This window comes from Thalassophryne amazonica, chromosome 11 (genome assembly GCF_902500255.1).
Source record: "Thalassophryne amazonica chromosome 11, fThaAma1.1, whole genome shotgun sequence".
In the NCBI taxonomy this organism is placed as follows: Eukaryota; Metazoa; Chordata; class Actinopteri; order Batrachoidiformes; family Batrachoididae; genus Thalassophryne; species Thalassophryne amazonica.
Genome location: NC_047113.1, coordinates 29,460,757 through 29,484,536, shown reverse-complemented (window position 1 = coordinate 29,484,536; position 23,780 = coordinate 29,460,757). Strand labels below are relative to the sequence as shown.

General features: G+C 42.2%; 1 protein-coding gene and 1 long non-coding RNA gene across 2 annotated transcripts in view; both read right to left on the bottom strand.

Annotated features, from left to right (window-relative positions):
- Positions 1-11,753, bottom strand: part of LOC117519651 (short transient receptor potential channel 7-like) — a gene marked incomplete at its 5' end in the record, with an annotated part of 118,842 nt that extends 107,089 nt beyond the window's left edge. The window contains one exon of the mRNA XM_034180924.1: positions 11,485-11,753. Coding sequence (XP_034036815.1) covers positions 11,485-11,753 — 269 coding nt within the window. The remainder of the gene's footprint in view (positions 1-11,484) is intronic.
- On the bottom strand, positions 3,833-11,133 carry LOC117520174. Its single transcript, XR_004563557.1, has 3 exons — positions 11,041-11,133; positions 4,876-4,905; positions 3,833-3,842 (listed from the first exon to the last, which is right to left on the bottom strand). It is a non-coding gene; the product is annotated as an uncharacterized LOC117520174 (long non-coding RNA).
- Positions 11,754-23,780: the final 12,027 nt, after the last annotated feature.

The window sequence follows — 23,780 nt, the reverse complement described above, 5'->3', positions numbered from 1 at the left end:
ATAGTACAACAAGGAAAAAGATCAAGACTAAACTAGAACGGAACTACACGTGGCAACACTATATAAAACAGACAGTACATCCAGTGGCTGAAAGAAACAGAAAAGTAGAATCATCAAAGTAAATAAGGGCAGAGACAAACTAAAAACGGCACTAACTATGAGACAAAAGAAAACAGTCAAACTGAAAATCACCGGCAGGGTCACAGACAGATGAAAAATACACCATAACAGGAGCCCAGAGGGGCCAACCAGGACATATCATTATGTTAGATGAAGTCACAATTGCATTGCTCTTTGAGAGATCCACACTTTTAGACCTCAGAGAAATGCAGCAACTTCAGGGAGACCTTGAGAGCCAATCCTAAACTGCTAGCTGAACACTTGAGGACACTATACAATTGCACTAAAGCTGCATTATGTATGAACAAAGCTGTCAGATTAATGGTGTGCTTTGTGCTTGAAACTTGTGAATATACGTAAGCCATTAAATAGAGTACTTTGAGCTTCTGGAACTATGAGTGAGCAAGTGTATCAAGCAGGTCAAGTCTGGGAAAGTTTCCTGGCACCACGGCTCACCACACCAATAACACCATGGGAAACTACGCCAGGGTCCTGGGTGGCAACCACCCAGGCAGATAATCCATCCATCTGCTACTCTCAAAAGTAACCATCTATCAGCTGGAGCAGACTGAAATGTAGACACCCCATCGGCCTTCACACAGTAAATTTTGCTGAGTAAAATATACTCTGCTGGGATAACATTTGGTCCCAGTCTAAATAGAGTGAATTATAGAGTGAAATCAGCTCTACCGTCTTGTCAAATCAAATGTTTCTACTTTACTTCTAAGAGTTGATTTTTACACTATGATAGAGCTGATTTAGCACTGTGACAGAGTATATTTAACTCTATTTGGTCTGGGACCAAATGTTATCCCAGCAGATTAAATTTTACTCTGCAAAATTTACTGTGCACCAGCTGCTGGGGTCCTCAACACTGGGGCACTTAAGGGTTCTTTTGGCATATTTTATATCGGCTCACCTTCTTGATGGATCTCTGTGGAGAATGAGACACAGTTGTACTTGAATGGGGCCTTCTTGCTCTGAGGCAAGTATAGCTACAGATTACATCACTGTATTGTGAAGAAGTGTAGCTAATATTTGTTAACTGCCCCCACCCCAAAAAGGATTATTGCAAGTATTCCAAGCCAACTAAAGCAAACCAACATTCAAAAAGTTTGCCGACATCTGACATCAGTTTCTCATAGTTAGAATCTTCCTATAAGGGCCCCTTCACAGATAGTACAAATAAGTACAAATCAGGGTGAATCACGGCAGAACAGCTCGTATGAGCGAACCACAAAACCATGGAGCTGACTGGCAGGTGTGAACGATGCCACTACAACAGTTTCATGTGCGCGGGAACACAGTGCGAGCAGCTGCGTGATGTGGGTATACATCGCACAGCTGCTGTGAAAAAATAAATAAAAAATACATCCTGCGATGGTTTTGTGCATGCGGGAACACAGTACAAGCAGCGCAGCTGCTGTGAGAAAAAATAAATAAAATACATGCCGCCCACAGGATTCAAACCTGCAATTTCCAAAAGCTCTGATTGCCAGCCAGAAACTTTATCACTGAGCTACCATCGCTGTCCTATAAAAGTTGCGGGAAAATGCCTGATATCAAGAAGAACAACCACACACCATATAAAAACACCACATTTTATTGAATCCCTCTTATCAAGTGGACAATACAAGTATGATCCATCTGTTCCTCTGTAGATGACCCATGGTTACAGATGTACAGTCATGAACTGACATGAATGAGAAGCAGGATGCTCTTATCATGTCCACATCTACTGGCGGCGTGTGCAGCCGGCCCCGTGCAAGTCTACGGCCCGACACGCGTGTCTTGTGGACGATGCACCGCAGGACAAACACTGTATCATGTGGAACAGAGCTCACGTGGGTGACGTGACATTCAGATCGCCCACTGCGTGGTCTGATCTGACCCGTCCGTTTCACCTGGGGTAGCCTGTCAACGTGCGAGGCGTGCGATTGCTTGCTGCAGCCATTGCAACAGCGATATATGTTTTTATGTATGTCCACATGAGGACAGCAAGTAGCCATATGCGCGTGACAGTGGGCAGTTGTTAGTTCATGTCCGTCCAAACACAGCACATGTTCTCCAGATGGGATGCCCAGAACCACAGATCTTCACAGCTGCTCCTGTTGGCGGACCCCTGGCAGTTTAGCGCATACACCACACACCATCTGTACATCCATATCAGCAGCTCATGCAAGTGCGCTCCCACCCACCCCACCCCGTCAGACCACATGTTTACATATGGGGGGGGCACACTCTGGCACCTCACGTGTATTGCTGTTTTGCAAAGCCACACTTGTGGGAGCACTTAGACAAATTTCACCGCCAGCTCGAAAGGGATAGTCTGCTGACTGTTGTCGTGCTAATAGCGCAAATGGCCACACATTTTCTAAATGCCAAGCGAGCGGTGTTAGATGTTCATGTGTGTCATCTGGAATTTGGCCAACACCTGTGAGGGTTCGATGGGCTCTCACAGGCCACACTCTGTCTTTCAGCCGCTGGTGTACGCAAATATTTGTAGTAACAGGTGTACGAGGCGTTGGAGGCAGCTGTGGTTTTACACGTATTGCATGCGATTCCTGCTTCATGTGCACTTCAAGCGCAATTTGACCACATTTGTACTGTGAAGGGGCCCTTAACATTTAGCTGTGGGCTTCTGGACTCTGGCTTACATTCACCTTTTACTTTTCTGACAAATCTGACAAAAAGTGTGAATAAGACAGTGACACTTTCTTCAGTGTACAGTTTTAAATCATAAAGGTTTGGATGCTCTCTCTGCTGCAAAAATAGCTTCTCCCAGCGGCAATAAACTCTGCCAACAGATTGTCTACTTGTAAGACTTAACTGCAGCTCTGAATATAAAATAAATAAATGAAAATAATATTAATAATAAAATTTTACACTCGGGCTCCAGCAAAAAAGGATGCACGGCCATTAGTGAACAAATTGAGTAAAAATTAAAAAAAAAGAAGCAATGTTCAAACCTTCGAATTAAGTTGAAAATGTTCCTGTCTGTTTCTCTTTCCACAGAAAGAGAAACAGACAGAATTTTCTTTTTCATATGGATGGTGATAAACAGATTTGCCAGAGGCACAAGACAGCTATACGTTTCCTAGTAACAGCATATGACAGCAAAAGATTCACATTTGGTTTTGGCTGACAGGAGTAGAAGGGCGAGTGGGGACAAGAGTGACTTAAATAGAAGACACAGAAGCCGCATCACAGAAACGAGAGTGTCTGCTAGGCTGCAGAACAAATTCATGTACACTCTAATAACATGGTGCCATGAATATTAGTATTTTAAAACACTGCTTTCGTGAAATATGTGTTGTATTGAGATGATGGATCACTCTATCAGGGGTGGGCAGCGAGGGCTGAGACACTGCAGGTTTTCCTTACTACCAATCACCTCAGCAGGTGTTTTGCTGATGAGCTTCTCCTCTAAACATAAACACCTGATCATTAATGAAATCACCTGCTGAGACACCTGACCATTAATGAAATCACCTGCTGAGGTGACTGGTAGTAAGGAAAACCTGCACTGTCTCAGCCCTTCATGGCACATGATACCTACCCCTCCTCTCTGGGTGTCAACATAAAGTGCGTATGTATGCTTGTTGGCTTCAGTTACAGCATATGTGCATTATAATGAGTGTTGAGAATGTGTGAGTGTTTTTCCATGACATCATTTTCAACTGATTGCTCGCTGTATTGTGACATTCATCTTAAATTCTAGCCTGAAATCAAAGATGGGCGATAAAGTTGACATTTTCTACCTCTGAAATATTATTAAACTGTGTCTTGAAGAAATTTTGCAAATATTTTAATATCTTTAAAATGATGAAAATGGGGCGGCACAGTCTCGTATGAACCTCTGCATGATATTGTGGGATTTGATCACTTCCAGGGACAGCCTGCACAAACACAGCAGCACTTGTAACGGAAAAAAAGGTATACTGTTTTGATTTTGGCTGCAATTACTGAAGCAGTTGCGAAAAGTGCAGGTTTTTTTTTCGGTTCCCAGTGGAGAAGAGAAGACAAGAAAATGGGAGAGGACGTATCGGTAAGTTTTAGCCTACACACCTTGACAGAGTAGCTGTGGTCTCTCACCTACCTCCACATGTTTGAGCTCTGGGCCATAAACAAACCGCAACACATGTCCACTTTCCAACGCATTGTCACTTTTTCTTTGTATTTTCACTTTGTTTGCAGTGAAATTTGCCCAAAACTCAAAAAAAGTGCCATATTTCTGATGGGGACAAATGAGGGCTGTCCCTGGATGTAGGATTATTGTGTCATATGCATCATATTTTAATCCTTTAGCGCCCACCTTCAAACAAGACTATGGTGCCCAATACTGTTAAACAGCTTGACTTGAATTCTTGATACATTTTTGGCAAATTAAATATTTTTAATGAGCAGCTGAATAGCTGTACCTAATGACGTGGCTAGTGACTGTATATGCACATTATATGTAGATCATGTATATTCATTATTTCATTTTCTATACCTGCTTGATCTAATTAAGGGTGATGGGGGGTGGCTGGAGCCTATCCCAGCAGTCATAGGGCATGTAGCAGGGTACACACGGGATACGATACCAGTCTATTGCAGTGCCTAGCTAGTGTATAGCAATCTGCATGTACAACCCCGATTCCAATGAAGCTGGGACGTTGTGTGAAATGTAAATAAAAACAGAATACAATGATTTGCAAATCCTCTTCAACCTATATTCAATTGAATACACCACAAGATATTTAATGTTCAAACTGATAGACTTTTTTGATGTTGTGCAAATACCTGCTCATTTTGAAATGGATACCTGCAACACAATTCAAAAAAGCTGGGAGAGGGGCAACAAATAACTGGGAAAGTTGATAAATGCTCAAAGAACACCTGTTTGGAACATACCACAGGTGAACAGGTTAATTGGAAACAGGTGAGTGTCATGATTGGTATAAAAGGCGCATCCCCAAAAGGCTCAGCCATTCACAAGCAAAGATGGGGCGAGGATCACCACTTTGTGAACAAATGCATGAAAAAATAGTCCAACAGTTTAAGAACAATGTTTCTCAACGTTCAGTGGCAAGCAATTTAGCAATTCCATCTTCTACAGTCCATAATATAATCAGAAGATTCAGAGAATCTGGAGAACCTTTTACATGTAAACGGCAAGGCTGAAAACCAACATTTAATGTCGGTGACCTTCGATCCCTCAGGCGACACTGCATTAAAAACCAGCATCATTGTGTAAAGGATCTTAGGGCCCTGTCCCACTGGGGAGAGGATCAATTGCGTATGAATTGAGTACATAAATTACAGGCGTTCGTGGTCGTCCGCAACAAAAATGGCCAAAAATGACAAATGTCCCAGTATGAATTACGGATATATTAATAATATATAGCGAATATATGATGAACAATCACGGTTATATAACGCACATAGTGAGGAAACTGATCCGACACATTGAGATTATCACGGCAGTATTACGGGTGTATTATGAATGCATCGCGCACGTGTTGCGCATGCATGGCATCTGCATTGCAGCCATAAAATAAGCTCACTCAGGCCATCGGCATCACTATTCACACGAACAATACAGGCTCTGGAGCATTTGCTGGACTTGGACAAGTTGATCACAGAGTTAATGTTCATTTTGTCATGCGAGGGTTAACTGTTCATGAGTTTGGGGAGGGGGGAAGCCGCTTGGGGTGTGAGACGGCGCTTGTTTTTTTTTGAGAGAGTGTCACAGAAAACAGACTTCAGCGTGAGTTGTGGCTAAACAGCAACTCTTCCTTTGGTTGGTGTTAAATAAAAGTCCCGGAGGAGACACAATTGCAGCAGCTACGTCTTTGTGGATTGATACAGCCGGACCGTCACTGACTGTCAGGTATGTTACTTTCTGCCACATATAGTACTCTGGGTTTACGTGACGTGTTTGTTATGCATTCACAGACTGTCCGCAAATCATCTGCAAAGCAGATGTAATAAAAATGCTTTATTCGTGGCCAGTTTATACGCATTCGCTACAACATATTTTAGTTTGTGATGTGGACATGAAAGGCACGATATATATCTGTTTTACACACTGTCCCGGTCAGCTTCCAAGCCGCAAATCCCCATCAGTTGCGATATCAGCGGTTAACGGCAGATATACAGTGCATAGAGTGAGTATGTATTGTGTATGAATTGAGTATACAAGGAGTATGTAAGGCAGATGTTATCCGCATCCAGATTTTTGAACAGCTCAAAAATCCTGGCTGCGGACATGCGCGCCTCTCTGCAGATGATCATGGGCCTGTTTGGATGACGGCCGACTCATACAGGCATGTTGCATGGATATTGCGGATGTGTGGCGAATATGAGCCAATTTGTGTGCAATCCATACGCAAGTCCTCCAAAACTCCAGTGGGACAGGGCCTTTACTGCGTGAGCTCAGGAACACTTCAGAAAACCATTGTCAGTTAACACAGTTTGTCGCTACATCTACAAGTGCAAGTTAAAACTCTACCATGCAAAGCAAAAAGCCATACATCAACAACATCCAGAAATGCCACCGCCTTCTCTGGGCCCATGCTCATTTGAAATGGACAGACGCAAAGTGGAAAAGTGTGCTGTGGTCTGATGAGTCCACATTTCAAATTGTTTTTGGATATCATGGATGTCGTGCCCTCCAGACAAAAGAGGAAAAAACCATCCAGAGTGTTACCAGTGGAAAGTTCAAAAGCCAGCATCTGTGGTGGTATGGGGGTGTGTTATTGCCCATGGCATGTTCAACTTACACATCTGTGATGGCACCATCAATGCTGAAAGGTACATCCAGGTTTTGGAGCAACACATGCTGCCATCCAAGCAATGTCTTTTTCAGGGACATCCCTGCTTATTTCAGCAAGACAATGCCAAGCCACATTCTGCACGTGTTACAACAGCGTGGCTTCATAGTAAAACAGTGTAGGTACTAGACTGGCCTTCATGCAGTCCAGACCTGTCGCTCATGAAAATGTGTGGCGCATTATGAAGTGCAAAGCTTTAACAATTAGTGTCCTCAGTTCCCAAATGCTTACTGAGTGTTGTTATGTCGAGTTCACACCGGGCATGATGTGAGCGACAGCAGCGACAGGTTGCCATGTAATCCCTATGGAACGACGTGTTTTGGTGCCAAGTCACGCAGCGTGACGCTATGGACTCAAATGAAGAGTTTTTGCAGCAAGCAGCAGCAGGAGGACCGGAGTTTCCTTCTCTTCTCATTTTACGTGCGCGCGCGAGCGAATCGTCCATGGAGATTATTTTAGCTGCTTATTAACTACACACAATGGTGGGCAAAGATAACCAAAAAATTAACTTCGATAACAGATAATCAGATAACTGAAAAGTTATCTTCGATAAAGATAAAACAATAAACCACCCAAAAATGTATCGGAAGTTACAGATAACCGATAAATTCCAATATTATCTCTGGCACATTTACAACTACTAGTAAAACAAATTTAATAGCTTCTAGTAATATTAAAAATAACAACAGACAAACAATGAGACCACACTTTTTTCTTTCAACATTCGCCCCTGCTGGAAACTCTTGTTTACTACAGCGCTCCCAGCACAGAGGCACCCCGAGAGCAGCCATAAAGCCAGCTCTCTATCAATTACAACACTCCGGTCAGGCAGAGGTCTTGAAAAATAAAGTCATGCTGAGGTATGGTTTTGATTTATAAATAACATTAATACCGATAGAATAACTCCATTAATGTCAATTCTGTCATTTGTACAAAGTTAAATATAACATACGAGGGCTGTCAATAAAGTAAGGGTCCTTTTTATTTTTTTCAAAAACTATATGGATTTCATTCATATGTTTTTACGTCAGACATGCTTGAACCCTCGTGCGCATGCGTGAGTTTTTCCACGCCTGTCGGTGACGTCATTCGCCTGTGAGCACTCCTTGTGGGAGGAGTCGTCCAGCCCCTCGTCGGAATTCCTTTGTCTGAGAAGTTGCTGAGAGACTGGCGCTTTGTTTGATCAAAATCTTTTCTAAACCTGTGAGACACATCGAAGTGGACACGGTTCGAAAAATTAAGCTGGTTTTCAGTGAAAATTTTAACGGCTGATGAGAGATTTTGAGGTGATACTGTCACTTTAAGGACTTCCCACGGTGCGAGACGTCGCGCTGCACTCTCAGGCGCCGTCGTCAGCCTGTTCAAGCTGAAAACCTCCACATTTCAGGCTCTATTGATCCAGGACGTCGTGAGAGAACAGAGAAGTTTCAGAAGAAGTCGGTTTCAGCATTTTATTCCGGATATTCACTGTTTAAAGGAGATTTTTTAATGAAAGACGTGCGGACGGATCCGCGCGTCGTGACGCAGCCAACGCGGTGCGGCGGCACAGGAAAAACACCTCTGGGAGGAGTCGTCCAGCCCCTCCCACAAGGAGTGCTCACAGGCGAATGACGTCACCGACAGGCGTGGAAAAACTCACGCATGCGCACGAGGGTTCAAGCATGTCTGACGTAAAAACATATGAATGAAATCCATATAGTTTTTGAAAAAATAAAAAGGACCCTTACTTTATTGACAGCCCTCGTATATCTTTTAATGTTGAATAATGCACTAATTCTGAGGTTTTGTAACAAACAGACAGATCGCAAAGAATTCTGAGTAAAAGTGCCTCTGCTAAACACTGATTGGTTCAGTGATTCATTATGTAAACCAACACGTTAATGTGACGTCTGTCGTGTGTTGGTGCTTAAAGATAAATGTGCTTTTGTAAAATATTCCATTTTTTTATTTGTAAAAATAGGCATTTTTACGGAGCCCTGGAAGTGTCATCGCAAAATGTTTTGCATGTGGAGAGAATGTGCACACGTTTTATGATGTATGATTTTTCATGCAGGAATTTTTTGGACCGAGTTTCAGGTTAATCGTGCATTCTGCATCGTGTAGTGTACGTGGAGTATCAAACTGCGGTCAACATCTGATGACCACCTCCTGATCGCTGATCGTATGGTCGAATGAGAATCAAACCTGTTTGATATATTATTGTGGTTGGCCGTCGTGAGGGTTTCCTGCTGCTGAAAAGCTACAAGCATCCAAACGCTTGCACTGTGCCTGTGCAAACACTGCAGAGCTGGCTTGTAATGTTATTATTATTATTATTTTGCTGTTGTTTTGTTTTGTTTTTAAACTTCATTGTAAAAAAAAAAAAAAAAAAAAAAGCCATTTGCAAAGCCAAAAAGTTGATTTGACAATCATCTGATATAACTGGGGTCAAAATAAATACAACACTGCCATCTACTGGTTCCCTGACGCTTAGTACTTAGGGCAAATACTGCCATGAACACTACTGGCCAGTAGATGGCAGTAGAGGCATTGAAAACAAACTTCCAGATAATCCCTGTCTGCTACATTTAAAATGCGTGGAATTTAACAAATGCAAATACAAAACCAACGTCTATAAACGCAGAGAATATATTCAAGAGAGTTTTAGGCACTAGAGTTTAATGCTGTTGTCCGTGGAGCCTGAACAGAGTGTCTGAAATGCATTTGCCCTGTCGTGACGTACTGAGATTACATCATCGTACCCATAATGCACTGCGGGGCACAGCATGTGCTCACAAAACCTTAAAAATTAGCACATTACTTTAAAACTAAAACATATATCCGATATTTGCACTTTATAAAACTTCAGACATGACAGTAATTTTAAATAGCTTGTCCAAAATTAGTTTGGTTAAAATTTGAACCATAAGTTAAAAATGTATGCCTTTGGATGACTTAGGTGATATTGCCAGCATATCAGTATGGTGTTAAAGGAAATTTTTTTTTTTTTTTTTTTTTTTTTTGGCCGTTTCTTCTTTGTCTGCAGAGGATTGAGATACTTTTCATACAAGCAGTTCTCTTCTGTTTGTAGAGGTTATAACTGTGCGTCTGTTATAAAACTTTTAACAGGTGGGTGCTGAACTAATTTTAAATTTTAAAAATGCTTGTCACTGTTCAGCTTTGTTTATCGGTTTAAAAGTTATCGGACAAAAATTAACCGGAAAATAATTGGTCTGATAATGTTTTTTAAAGTTATCTAAAATGATAATCCGATAATGAAAACATTATCTTCGATAATTATCTGTTATCAGATTATCGGAAGTGTGCCCACCACTGACTACACAGATGTATAATAAAACAAATGGTGACTGGTTTCTAAACACAAGAGTTTTTGGGAGCGCGAGCAGCAGCCCCGCAGGAGGAGGAGCAGAGTTTCTTTCTCTTTTTATTTTATGTCTGTGAAGATTATTTTACTTATTAACTACACAGATGTATAATAAAACAAATGGTGACTGGTTTCTAAACACAATTATGACAGAGTTTTTGGAGCGAGCAGCAGTGCCGCAGGAGGGGGAGCGGAGTTTCATTCTTTTTTTTATTGTTTACATGTGCGTGCGTGAACGGGACAGGAGGTCCTCAAACTGGGTCCCGCAGAGGCGGAAGGACCCCTGAAAGCGGCCATCATCCAGATGCAGCTCCTGCAGCAAATAATGATACTCCCCGAATTGGGAATGTCTCATGACGTTTGTCAGCTTTCCACAACAACCCGCTCCATGTGATCAAGGTCTGTCATGTTAACTTGACTGACAACCGGAGCTGGCGAGCGGAATGGAAGCTCCTCCTATTTGATGACGCACCGGGGCAAATTTTCACAGCAAAAGCAGAGCGACACACCGGGCGATGGTGGCGCGTCTGTCGCCACGCGACCCCCATGAATTTGGCGTCTGGTGGCGCCCGGTGTCAACGGAGCATTAGAAGGAAAGGTGATGGTAAACATACCAGGTTTTTTGAAACCTGTTGCAGGCATCCATTTCAAAATGAGCAAATATTTGCACAAAACAATAAAGTTTTTCAGTTTGAACATTAAATATCTTGCCTTTGTGGTCTATTCAATTGGATATACTGTATTTGCAGCTGTATCATACAAATAAAATATTAAAAAAAATCATACATTGTGATTTCCGGATTTTTTTTTTTTTTTACTATTATGTCTCTCACAGTGGACATGCACCTAAGATGAAAATTTCAGACCCCTCCATGATTTCTAAGTGGGAGAACTTGCAAAATCACAGGGTGTTCAAATACTTATTTTCCTCACTGTAGGTTGAAGAAGATTTGCAAATAATTGTATTCTGTTTTTATTTACATTTTACACAACGTCCCAACTTCATTGGAATAGGGGTTGTATATGTCAATACTCTTTCTAGACAAGCTAGAAAGCTAGCTTATTGCTCTTACAAGACTGTCTAGCCAGGCAAATAGAAAGACAGATAGATAAGAGCATTTTTCAATATTCAGTCACATCCAGCCTCTGTTGAAAACTCTCTTCCATTGATGTATAACTCACGTGGTAAAGGCAGGATTGTACTTGGCTCCCAGGTAATATGAATACAGGTTGAACATGCCAATCATGAAGGCCACAAACACCATGATGAAGATGACCATGAACTTGAAGATGTCCTTCACCGTGCGCCCAAGTGAGATTTGAAGTGGTCCAAAGCTCTCGTTAGCTGGCAGGATGTAGGCGATGCGTGAGAAACTCAGCACCACAGCAATGGCATAAAGGCCTTCTGAGATGATCTGTGGGTCTGATGGACGCCACTTATTTCTAGCTAGAGAATGAGAAAGAGACAACAGATTTGGTTACTTGGTTCTTCAGAGTGCATGCAGAGACTCTTGTGTGTATAGACCATAGAGTTACACATAAACTAGAGAGCAGAGTCAGGCCTGGCCATGTGCAAGTGCTGCTATGACCAAACTGGGCAAAAAGCAAGGTTTGAATTGATTGTTTACTGCAGTTCAGTGCTACAAGTGATGTTTTCATGACAGAGTTCAGACTTCAATTTTACTTAAATGCATGTGCTATGCATTCACTCTCTTTAATCCTACATCAACTCCAGAGTCTGCTTTGAGCATTTTTTGTGCCAAGCTGGACATTTCATGTAATTAGGATCTTGGGACAACAGCATTATGAGGATTAATCTATGGATTTATTTACATTGCCTGATGCACCATGCTGTGTTTAACGATGATCGAGTCGTGAGTGTGTTTCCATGTTGGTAGGTGTTATGATCCTGAAACCCTGCTATTACTGCCAGGAAGGTAAGAAATAATTATGTTACCTATACAAGATACATGGCATAGGTAACATAATTATTATGCAATTCAAACAATATACTTTATGTATTTTAAATACTACTGTCATTATTATTGATTTAGAGTAATTATATTTTATTAATACTAAACATAAAGCTGAGGATTATGCATTTCATTTTATTTGGTAGGTTTGTATTAAAATTATCTAAAAAAAAGTCCATCCCCATCCATTTACTTCCGCTTTATCCGGAGTCGGGTCGCGGGGCAGCAGCTCAAGCAAAGCCGCCCAGACCTGTCGATCCACACACACCCCCCCCTCCTCCGGGGAACCCCAAGGCTTTCCCAAGCCAGCCGAGAGATGTAGTCCCTCCAGTGTGTCCTGGGTCTTCCCTGGGGCCTCCTCCCAATGGGACGTGCCCGGAACACCTCTCCAGCGAGGCCAGGGGGCATCTGGAAAAGATGCCTGAGCCACCTCAACTGACTCCTTTCAATGTGGAGGAGCAGCGGCTCGACTCCGAGCTCCTCCCGAGTGACCGAGCTCCTCACCCTATCTCTAAGGGAGCGCCCAGCCACCCTGCGGAGGAAACTCATCTCGGTCGCTTGTACTCGTGATCTCGTTCTTTCGGTCATGAGCCAAATCTCATGACCATAGGTGAGGATCGGAACGTAGATCGATCATAAATCGAGAGCTTTGCCCCCCTACTCAGCTCTCTCTTCACCGCGACGGTCCGATACAGCGACCGCATCACTTCAGATGCTGCACCGATCCGTCTATCGATCTCACGCTCCATCCGTCCCTCACTCGTGAACAAGACCCCGAGATACTTAAACTCCTCTACTTGAGGCAAGGACACTCCACCGACCTGAAGAGGGCAAAGCACCTTTTTCCGGTCGTTGGTTCATTAGTAGTATTATGTACTGGAGTGTGGTTCTGCTTCCAAGTTTCTAGTAGTTCTTGATTTATTGCTAGCTCTCTTTGTTCTATGTGCTCTCTCTGTCTGTCTCTCTCCCTCTAAGTCCCTCTGATGTCCCCCTTGTGTCACTCTTGGGTTTTTCAGGTGTGAAGCAAATACTGTGAGGTCGAATAAGACGGTTTAAGTGAAAGACTGGGCCAAAAAGTATAAAAGGGGAACAGGGAAAGGGATGAAGGAAGGGGGAAAATATAAAACATGGTAGAAAGCAAAGAGAACAGATAAAAGGAGAGTGTATTCAAGTAGATATAAGGACAAGGAAAAAAAAAACATGAAGGGGGCAGGAAAACAACCATGAATAGACCATGGAGGATGGGATAATGGAACAAGAAGACAGATGTGAATATGAACAGTAAAGTACAACAATATATAAATAAAAAAATATGGGTTTTATTTGGTTTTAACTCTGATTTGGACAAAGGGATCAGATATTGTAATCATGAACGTTATATGGACAATTACTGATGCCAGTAAAGCCTTATGTATTTACTACTGTGTCATAACAGAGTCATTCCACCAGGTGACAGCACTGATGAAGGTTTTTTTTTTTTGATAGGATACAAAGGACTCAGCGCAACAGCCTGCAGCTATAAGATGGAGTTTTTGCTTTTGGACAGTGTTTTTTCATCATGCACTTATGAGCAACACCTAAAAATGAATAGACAGTATGGATGAATCATTTAGATTTTCATCTTGCATATAAGGCCAAATTCCACATTTGTTTGCAGGTTTAAGTACACACTGTATCTGATTACTTTCAGTTGAGTACTTGCATGTATTTCTGTGTGCTGATAAGAATATCTGTGTATTTGTGTGCACTGGTATAGAATGTGTTTTTGCATGTTTTGTGTGCACAAAGCAGAGGCGTTGGCAGCAGCAGTGTACATTTACCTGAATATATTTGAACACAAGCATGCTTATAGGAAGTATGCAGCAATACTGATGACTCATGCTTTCTTCTGAACCTATAATATATTTTTACTATCATGGCAAACCTTTATCAGGAAGCAGCTCAAACAAATTAGCAATTCATTAACAGTATTCTTTCAGCACAACACAATAATTTGATCTTTCTGCAGCAACACAAGGCAAGAAATAACCTCGTTTTAAATTGAATTCAGTGGAAAGCTTCTGATTGAAACCTCTGTAAAGAGCAAATAAAGCAAGACCAAATCACAATCCAGAATTCTTTCATTAGTTAACTTTCTTTCAAGGTTATACTAAAACTACAAGGGAACTCAGAGTGTAAACAATACATAAGCCAATTCCAAACAATTCTGGAATTTTGACAAGGATTAACAGCAGCGCATGTGTGTAGAGATGGCACCCAAGTGGTAAGTGTACTTGGCTTCAGTGTGGAAGGTTCCCGGTTCAAACCCCACCTCTGCCACATTTCTTCATATAATGTGGAGTTGCGTCTGGGAAGTGCATCCAGAGTAAAACGTGCTAAATCACCTGAATTGTGGTGATCCAAGTAAAAAACAAGGGTGCAGCCAAAGGAACTTAAACCTAACAGACCCTCCTACCGAGAGGCAGACTGCTAAGGCTAGTGACTAAACAATAGCTCTAATTAGAACCTATTGTGCTCTAGTTAGCACCCTCCTAATGCTCTAGTTAGCACTCTCCTATGTAAAGAGAAGGATATAATTTAAGGGGATTGTATCATTTTAAAGTTGCGGGTGCAAGGATGACCAGGAAATGCTTCTATGTCTCTGTTTGTGGCCCAAAAAATTGGAATAAGCTACCTGAGAAACTCCAACGATGTCCAAATATCAATCAGTTTAAATATTTATACAAAGAAATGGTGTTCGACGGGTATGTATCTGATGGAAACCGCTGAATTGTGTTGTATATTGAATGTGCTTCATCTAAATTCTTACTATTGAATCTACTAGGGTAACTAGAACGAAATAGGAGCTATTCATACTCTGACGTTATTGAGGAGCACTGTGAATATAGACTTTATTAAGAATGGTAGATGGACCTTATGGCTCTTCTTTGGATCGTGGTATCACGTCCTGCTACAACTACTCACCCCATTATTGTTGTTTTTTTTTTTGGACTTACTACGTGTTATGATTTGTTGTATCATTCCTCTTGCTTGATCAATGGCTCAATGGAGGATTTCCACCACAGTTGATGGCTTATTGCTGGACAGTTACTATGTTGCATTATTGCTATCGGATGCTGAATTATGTCACCCCATCCAGACAGGGAAAAACCTGGTGGTTAAGTACACTGTTTGTCAGCTTTTTAATGTTTCTACAATGATGATGTCGTGAGTGACATTAAAATTCAATAAACAGGGGAGAAGAATGACAGGGTTTTCTCTATATTATCAATATATTATCAAATATTAATGTCTTTACTTTGATGTACTCTCTGTGATCGTGTCTTTGATTCTCTTCTCTATTTTTCATATATACATGTATGCATGTGTGAGAGTTCATGTACCATTAATTAATAATTACTCTTGTCAAAGCAATCATATACACTATTCAAGTGAGCATTAAAACTGCCACACAAGAAAGTGAGCAGATGATCTTTGGCTTAATCAATGTGCAGACTGTTTTGCTAGAGTTATGTTTTTGCTAAGCGCAGATGTGCATCTTTAATTAATGGTTCAGCCTTGAGGGAAGAGCAGTGTGACCGGAACACTGGTTCAGGGCTGGACAATATTATGGGAAGCCTAGGAGACTGAGGGCTCAAAGCCATAACAGTTTTCATATCAACATGAGACCAGACTTTGTGTCTTTCCATTGTTTTGTGAAATTGTCACTCCTATATGCTTGTATGTAACTATATTCAACAAAAAGGAGAAGCAAATGGGCGGGGCCTTCAGAGCAGACGACAGTTCTTGACGAAGGGACTCACTCGTTTGTTCTCTCTGATCAGGAAAGGAAATTCAGTGTCTCCTGTGTGATCATTTTCTGTGTGTGTAATTGAGTTGTTCTTTCCAGGTCCAACTCTGAACGACTCTGACATCCGTGTCTGTTACATTTAAGATGCATGGAATTTAACAAACGCAAATACAATAACGTCTATAAACCCAGAAAATATATTCACAAAAGTTTTAGGCAGTAGAGTTTAATGCTGAATGTCTGAAATGCATTTGTCCTGTTGTGAACGTACTGAGATTACCCTGTCCTTCTAATAATGCATAATTAGCACATTACTTTAAAACTAAAACATATATCTGATATTTTCACTTTATAAAACTTCAGACATGACAGTAATTTTAAATAACTTGTCCAAAATTAGTTTGGTTAAAATTTGAACCACAAGTTAAAAATGTATGCCTCTGGATGACTTGGGTGATACTGCCAGTGTATCAGTATGGTTTTAAAGAAAATGATTTTTTTTTTTTTTGTGACCAGTTCTCCTTTGCCTGCAGAGGATAGAGTGATTTCTCCTGAAAGCAGCTCCTTCTGTTTGCAGAGGGGAGAACTATACATCTCTTAGGAAACTTTTAACAGGTAGGTCTCAACTGATTTTAAATTTTAAAAATGTTTGCCGCTGTTCAGCTTGCTTTACTACGTTATCAGTCTAAAAGTTATCGGATGACAATTTATCGGAAGATAATTAGTCCGATAATGGATTTTAAAGTTATCTAAAAAGATAATCTGATAATGAAAACATTATCTCCGATAATTATCTGTTATCGGATTATCGGACGTGTGCCCACCACCGGTAACGAGTAACACCATGGCACATAGAAAATGTATCGGAGTAGAAGTATGCAATTAAGGTCGGAAATGTAGTGAAGTAAAAGTGAAAGTAAGCTGAATTAAAAAACTCAAGTAAAGTACAAAGTCTCCCAAAACGTACTTAAGTACAGTAGTGAAGTATTTTTACTTTGTTACTATATAACACTGCACAGCACAGAGAGATGCAGCTGTTATGATGGAGACAATAGTTCACATTATTTATGTCCCCATGGGAGGGACTGGACAAATATCTGTACTGTAAGGTCTATTGTGGATATAACAGCCTGTTCAGATTTGCGGCGACGTGCGCATTAGTGCACAGAGCTTTTGGTTTCATATCTGCTGTTCACATTCACTGTATATGATAATACTCATAATATTATCATGATATAAGCGCGCCGCATACATATCAACATTTCCTTTGCGCTCCGGGGGTGGCATTATTATACGTGCAGGTCATACCGGCAAGCTTTGCCATGCCAGATCCATATCGAGGTTCCCTGGATGCACTCAAATAATTTCGGATCCCATTTTGCTGCCATGTGAATATGCAAATTGCAGTCAGATGGTCCTCAGATAACACATGGACCTCTGTCAGATAGGTGTCCCATCTCAATGGCGCCTGGAGAGTTTTGAACATGTGCATTACACCTGGGGGCTGCCAGCTGATTTTGACCAAATGTGTGGACTAACGCAGATGGCTGTCAGAACGTTTTGGAACTGAAATCCAACACCTTTCAGATGTGCACCAATTCATAAGTCAACACCACTCTGCGTGATTCCTGTGTGTGACGGGGGTATTACTGTGCTGTTGGTTTTTGTTGTCATTTTAAACTGGAATCAAGCCCTTTTCTGAAATGTGTATGGCATTTCTTTTGTTTTTTTTTTTGTTGTTTTTTTTTACTGTTTTGATATTTTATTACTTACGTCATTTTTCTCTTGAGTATTCCAAAGCAGGGTGGCATGGCATCTTCGTGGTTAGTATTGTTGTCTCACAGTGAGAAAATCCCAAGTCCTCTTCCCACCTGGCCCTTTCTGTTTGGAGATTCCATGTTATCCCTGTGTTTGCATGGATTCCCTGCAGGTGCTCTGGCCTCCTCCCATTTCCAAAGATATGCAGATTAGGTGAATTGGAATCTTTAATTTGACAGTAGGTGAGAGTGCAGATGTGTTTCTCTGTCTGTATGTGGCCCTATGATAAACTGGCATCCTGCTGTACCCTGCCGGGGTACAACAGGCGACATGACAAGTAAAAAAGATCGGTCATGTGACTCATGGTGCGCTCTTGGGTTCAAAATAGTGTTCGCTGTTAATCTATCTACATGTAAATCCAGCTATTTTATTTATTTATTCGCTGAAAATGTCAGGTTGTTGTGCATTTGGAGGCACAAATAGACACAACAAGGGCTTCAAGATGTACAGATTCCTTTCAGATCTGAACATTAGAAAAAATTGGGAAAATAAAGTCAGCCGTGTGGGATGGAAGTCGACTTCATCGTCAAACTTTTGATAGGTAAATCTATTGTTCAGTCCCATGTATTCTGACATATCCAAACTGATCCATGATACCTGGTATGTGATATATAGGCCCAACACCATAGTAGGAGAACATGCCCATATCATGATGCTGCACCACCATGCTTCACTGTCTTCACTGTGAACTGTGGCTTGAATTCAGAGTTTGGGGGTCGTCTCACAAACTGTCCGCGGCCCTTGGACCCAAAAAGAACAATTTTACTCTCATCAGTCCACAAAATATTCCTCCATTTCTCTTTAGGCCAGTTGATGTGTTCTTTTGCAAATTGTAACCTCTTCTGCACGTCTTTTATTTAACACAGGGACTTTGCGGGGGATTCTTACAAATAAATTAGCTTCACACAGGCGTCTTCTAACAGTCACAGCACTTACAGGTAACTCCAGACTGTCTTTGTTCATCCTGGAGCTGATCAGTGGGTGAGCCTTTTCCATTCTGGTTATTCTTCTATCCATTTTGATGGTTGTTTTCCATTTTCTTCCACGTGTCTTTTTTTTTTGTCCTTTTTAAAGCATTGGAGATCATTGTAGATGAACAGCCTATAATTTTTTTGCACCTGCGTATAAGTTTTCCCCTCTCCAATCAACTTTTTAATCAAACTATGCTGTTCTTCTGAACAATGTCTTGAACGTCCCATTTTCCTCAGGCTTTCAAAGAGAAAAGCATGTTCAACCGGTGCTGGCTTCATCCTTACATAGGGGACACCTGATTTACACCTGTTGTTCCACAAAATTGACGAACTCACTGACTGAATGCACACACTACTATTATTGTGAACACCCCCTTTTCTACTTTTTTTTTTTACTAATAGCCCAATTTCATAGCCTTAAGAGTGTGCATATCATGAATGCTTGGTCTTGTTGGATTTGTGAGAATCTACTGAATCTACTGGTACCTTGTTTCCCATGTAACAATAAGAAATATACTCAAAACATGGATTAATCTTTTTAGTCACATAGCACTACTATTATTCTGAACACTACTGTATAATGCAGGGGTGGCCAAGTTCGGTCCTCGAGAGCCACATTCCTGACACTCTTAGTTGTCTCCCTGCTCCAACACACCTGAATTCAATGAAAGACTCATTAGCAGACTTTGACTTCTGAGGCGCACATCCCGATTCAGGATTCCCTGTAGATGTTCGGCGCCTCCTGACTATAACTAATCTGTTACATACATCGGATCACAATGTATTTCCATTAAAAACCTCGAGCAGTCTGGACGTGCAAGGGTACAAATTAAATTTCTGCGCTGTGACACTCACCAATTTGAGGAAAGTGGAATTGGACTCATTTCCCTGATTAAAAGGCCGACCATTTATTTTTTTCAAACCGTGTTCAGATGAACCTGAATCCTGACGTGCACCTGTTAAAGCAGACACAAAAGGTTGTGACTGGACACTTTTCTGCTTTCAGTCCTTCGTCTGCCATCATATTATAATAGTTTTTACAATGCACATGTTGATAAATGGATCAGAAAAGTCTGCACATTTACAGCACAAAGTCAGCAATGTTGTGGTTTGCCCCTGGTCTGCTGGTTTCTGTCTATCCTTGTGTTTTCAGGTGAAGCTGAGGTGAAGCTGCTGGGTGAAGTGGCTGGGTGCTTCTGCTGTGTGCTATGTCAGGGCTCTGCTCCCTGCTCTCCCCGCTGCCAGCCCTGTGTTTTGTATTTCCTGGTTCCCAAACCAGCCCCATGTTTTGTATTTCCTGGTTCACAGACCAGGCTCGTGTTTTGTATTTCCTGGTTCCCAGACCAGTCCCATGTTTTGCATTCCCTGGTTCTTAGACCAGCCCCGTGGTTGTATTCCCTGGTTCCCAGACCAGCCCCATGTTTGTATTTCCTGGTTCCCAGACTAGCCCTGTGTTTGTATTCCATGGTTCCCAGACCAGCCCCGTGTTTGTATTACCTGGTTCCCATATGAACCCCGGTTTGTTCTCTATGTTGGTCTCCTCCTGCGGCATTAGCACCAGTCCATATTGTTTCCTAGGTTCTGAGTTCTTTTTTGTCTGTCTGGTCCCTAGTTCTATTTCTTCTTTTCTTGTTTAGGTTCCCAAGCCTTACGTCCCTTGTCAGTTCTCCATCTTTTATGTTTCTAGTCGGGTTCCACTCCTCCTCCCCTGAGTGGGGTTAGTCCTGCCCTGTCCCTGGTTTTCCGCTCCACCTTCCCTGAGTGGAGTTTGTTCCCGGTCAGTTTGACCTCTGCAGACCACTTCTGTTTTATTTTTTGTTCTGCCTCTGGCCCTGGAGGGTCGCACGGCACCTGTTTCCATTGTGGGCCCTGGAGGGTCGTGGGGCTCCAGTCCTATGTTCTGCCTCAGGCCCAGGAGGGTCGCACGGCACCTGTCCCCGTCGTGGGCCCTGGAGGGTCATGAGACCCCTGTTTTGTTTTTTTGTTCTGCCTCAGGCCCTTGGAGGGTCGCACAGCACCTGCCCCCATTGTGAGCCCTCAATGGTCATGAGACTCCAGTCCTGTGTTCCTCCCGTGGACCCTGGAGGGTCGCACAGCAACTTCTCGATCATGGGCCCTGGCCGTGGGGCTCCTGTTCCTCTGTGGACCCTGGAGGGTCACACGGCAACTTCCCAGTTGTGGGCCCTGGAGGGTCGTGGGGCTCCTGTTCCTCAGTGGACCTGGAGGGTCGCACGGCAACTTCTCGGTCATGGGCCCTGGAGGGTCATGGGGCTCCTGTTCCTCCGTGGACCCTGGTGGGTCGCATGGCAATTCTTTGTCGTGGGCTCTGGAAGGGGTTCAAATGGTTCCCTCCCCGTCTTCGTCTCCCGCCTGGGTTCGTCGTGCCCTTCTTCTCTGGGGTTTCTGTCTCCGGCTTGGCCTGGTGAGTCGCCCGGGGGACTTCCTTGGGGGGGGGGGGGGGGGGGGGGGGTGCTGTTGTGGTTTGCCCCTGGTCTGCTGGTTTCTGTCTGTCTTTGTGTTTTCAGGTGAAGCTGAGGTGGAGCTGCTGGGTGAAGTGGCTGGGTGCTTCTGCTGTGTGCTACATCAGCGCTCTGCTCCCCACTGTCAGGTGGCACGTGGGCCCCATCCCATCTGTCAAGGCAGTGCATGGAGTTGACAGAGCAGCGTCTCACAGCTGATCTGGATCTTCACTGAGTGGGTATCACAGCTGACATTCATCACTGTCCAAGATTTAACCCCGAACCGTCATGGGTTCAGGGCCAGAATTTTTTGCTAATTTTGCTTTGCTACGCTTTGCCATGTTTGCTACGACTGCTTCCAACCGCTGACATCTGCTGAGAGCTGCAGCTGCATAAATCAGGCTTTAAATTAATTAAATAATCATCATTAATTGTAAATTTATGTAATGTGATAGTTTATCTATTTTTATATTTATTTGATAGCACCTGTACCTGGATGTGTTGCTGTATGTGGTTAAATTATTTTAAAAAGATTAGAATAGATTAAAGTTTCATTCAGCATTTTAGCACACTTGGACCCAAAATGGTGCCATGTTCTAAGTTGACACTACTCTCTCAATAAAGGCACACTACTGGAGCCTATCCTAGCAGTCATAGGATATGAGGCAGGGTACACCCTGGACAGGTTACCATGTGAACATCATAGAGGATTTTTGTTTTCATGTCAAAGTTAAGCCACAGCATATGTGCTCAAATATCTGATTTCTGGTATGACACATGATCACATCAAATCCACTACACTTACAAACATAATTATAGCCCTTTGAGATGAAAATGAATAATATTGGGTCTGTATGGCACTCCCCCCCCATACCCCTGTATTACTATGTTCCTTTGTTTTTATGAAATACCATGTTCTGCACTGCAGGGCCACAAAAGAATCATAAAATAGCTCCCCCACACCTCACAGCTGATAAGAATATATGGAGATAAGTTGTGTGAAATCCCCAGACTGTTCCAGTGAGACTGCTGCTACATTAAATATGAAAACAAACAACAACAAAAAATAAATAAATAAAAAATAAATAAATAAATAAAAATTTGCATCTGCAATTTCACACCATTACCTGTTTGTAACTCAAGTTTGTGACACTCTGCACAATTTGACAGGGTTTGCAGCAATTTGGTTTCAGAGACAAGGATGTGAACCAGATTATTTTGTTAAACAAATATGTGTAAACAGCTGTATGTGGGTAGGCTCAGGTCACACAAAGAAAACAGGACATCTACTGTAGACTATAACAGATGGGTGAGTGGCCAAAAACATCAGGACAGTCAGACAGGCTGGAACTGTGGAAAGAGTCATGAATACACTCAACAACTTGCCAAAAGCACCATAAACCAGCAAAGTTTTAACAACAGCCTGATGGTCATTCAAAGATCAGTCCAGCAGGTGCAAGAGAGTGCAGGAAAGTGAAACTTTACTAAACAGAAGCAGAGTGGAAGCTAGGGCAAGAGAGTGCAGGAAAGTGAAACTTTACTAAACAGAAGCAGAGTGAAAGGTGGGGCAAGAGGGTGCAGGAGAGTGAAACTAAGTTAACAGAAACAGAGAAATCAGTGACAGAAACTAGAAAATAAAATAAGACCAAAATAGTACAACAAGGAAAAAGATCAAGACTAAACTAGAACGGAACTACACGTGGCAACAATATATAAACAGACAGTACATCCAGTGGCTGAAAAGAAACAGAAAAGTAGAATCATCAAAGTAAATAAAGGGCAGAGACAAAACTAAAACGGCACTAACTATGAGACAAAAGAAAACAGTCAAACTGAAAATCACCCGGCAGGGTCACAGACAGATGAAAAAAACCATAACAGGAGCCCAGAGGGGGCCAAACCATGACATAATCATTATGTTAGATTGAAGTCACAATTGCATTGCTCTTTGAGAGATCCACACTTTTAGACCTCAGAGAAATGCAGCAACTTCAGGGAGACCTTTGAGAGCCAATCCTAAACTGCTAGCTGAACACTTGAGGACACTATACAATTGCACTAAAGCTTGCATTATGTATGAACAAAGCTGTCAGATTAAATGGTGTGCTTTGTGCTTGAAACTTGTGAATATACGTAAGCCCATTAAATAGAGTACTTTGAGCTTCTGGAACTATGAGTGAGCAAGTGAATCAAGCAGGTCAAGTCTGGGAAAGTTTCCTGGCACCACGGCTCACCACACCAATAACACCATGGAACTACGCCAGGTCCTGGGTGGCAACCACCCAGGCAGATAATCCATCCATCTGCTACTCTCAAAAGTAACCATCTATCAGCTGGAGCAGACTGAAATGTAGACACCCCATCGGCCTTCACACAGTAAATTTTGCTGAGTAAAATATACTCTGCTGGGATAACATTTGGTCCCAGTCTAAATAGAGTGAATTATAGAGTGAAATCAGCTCTACCG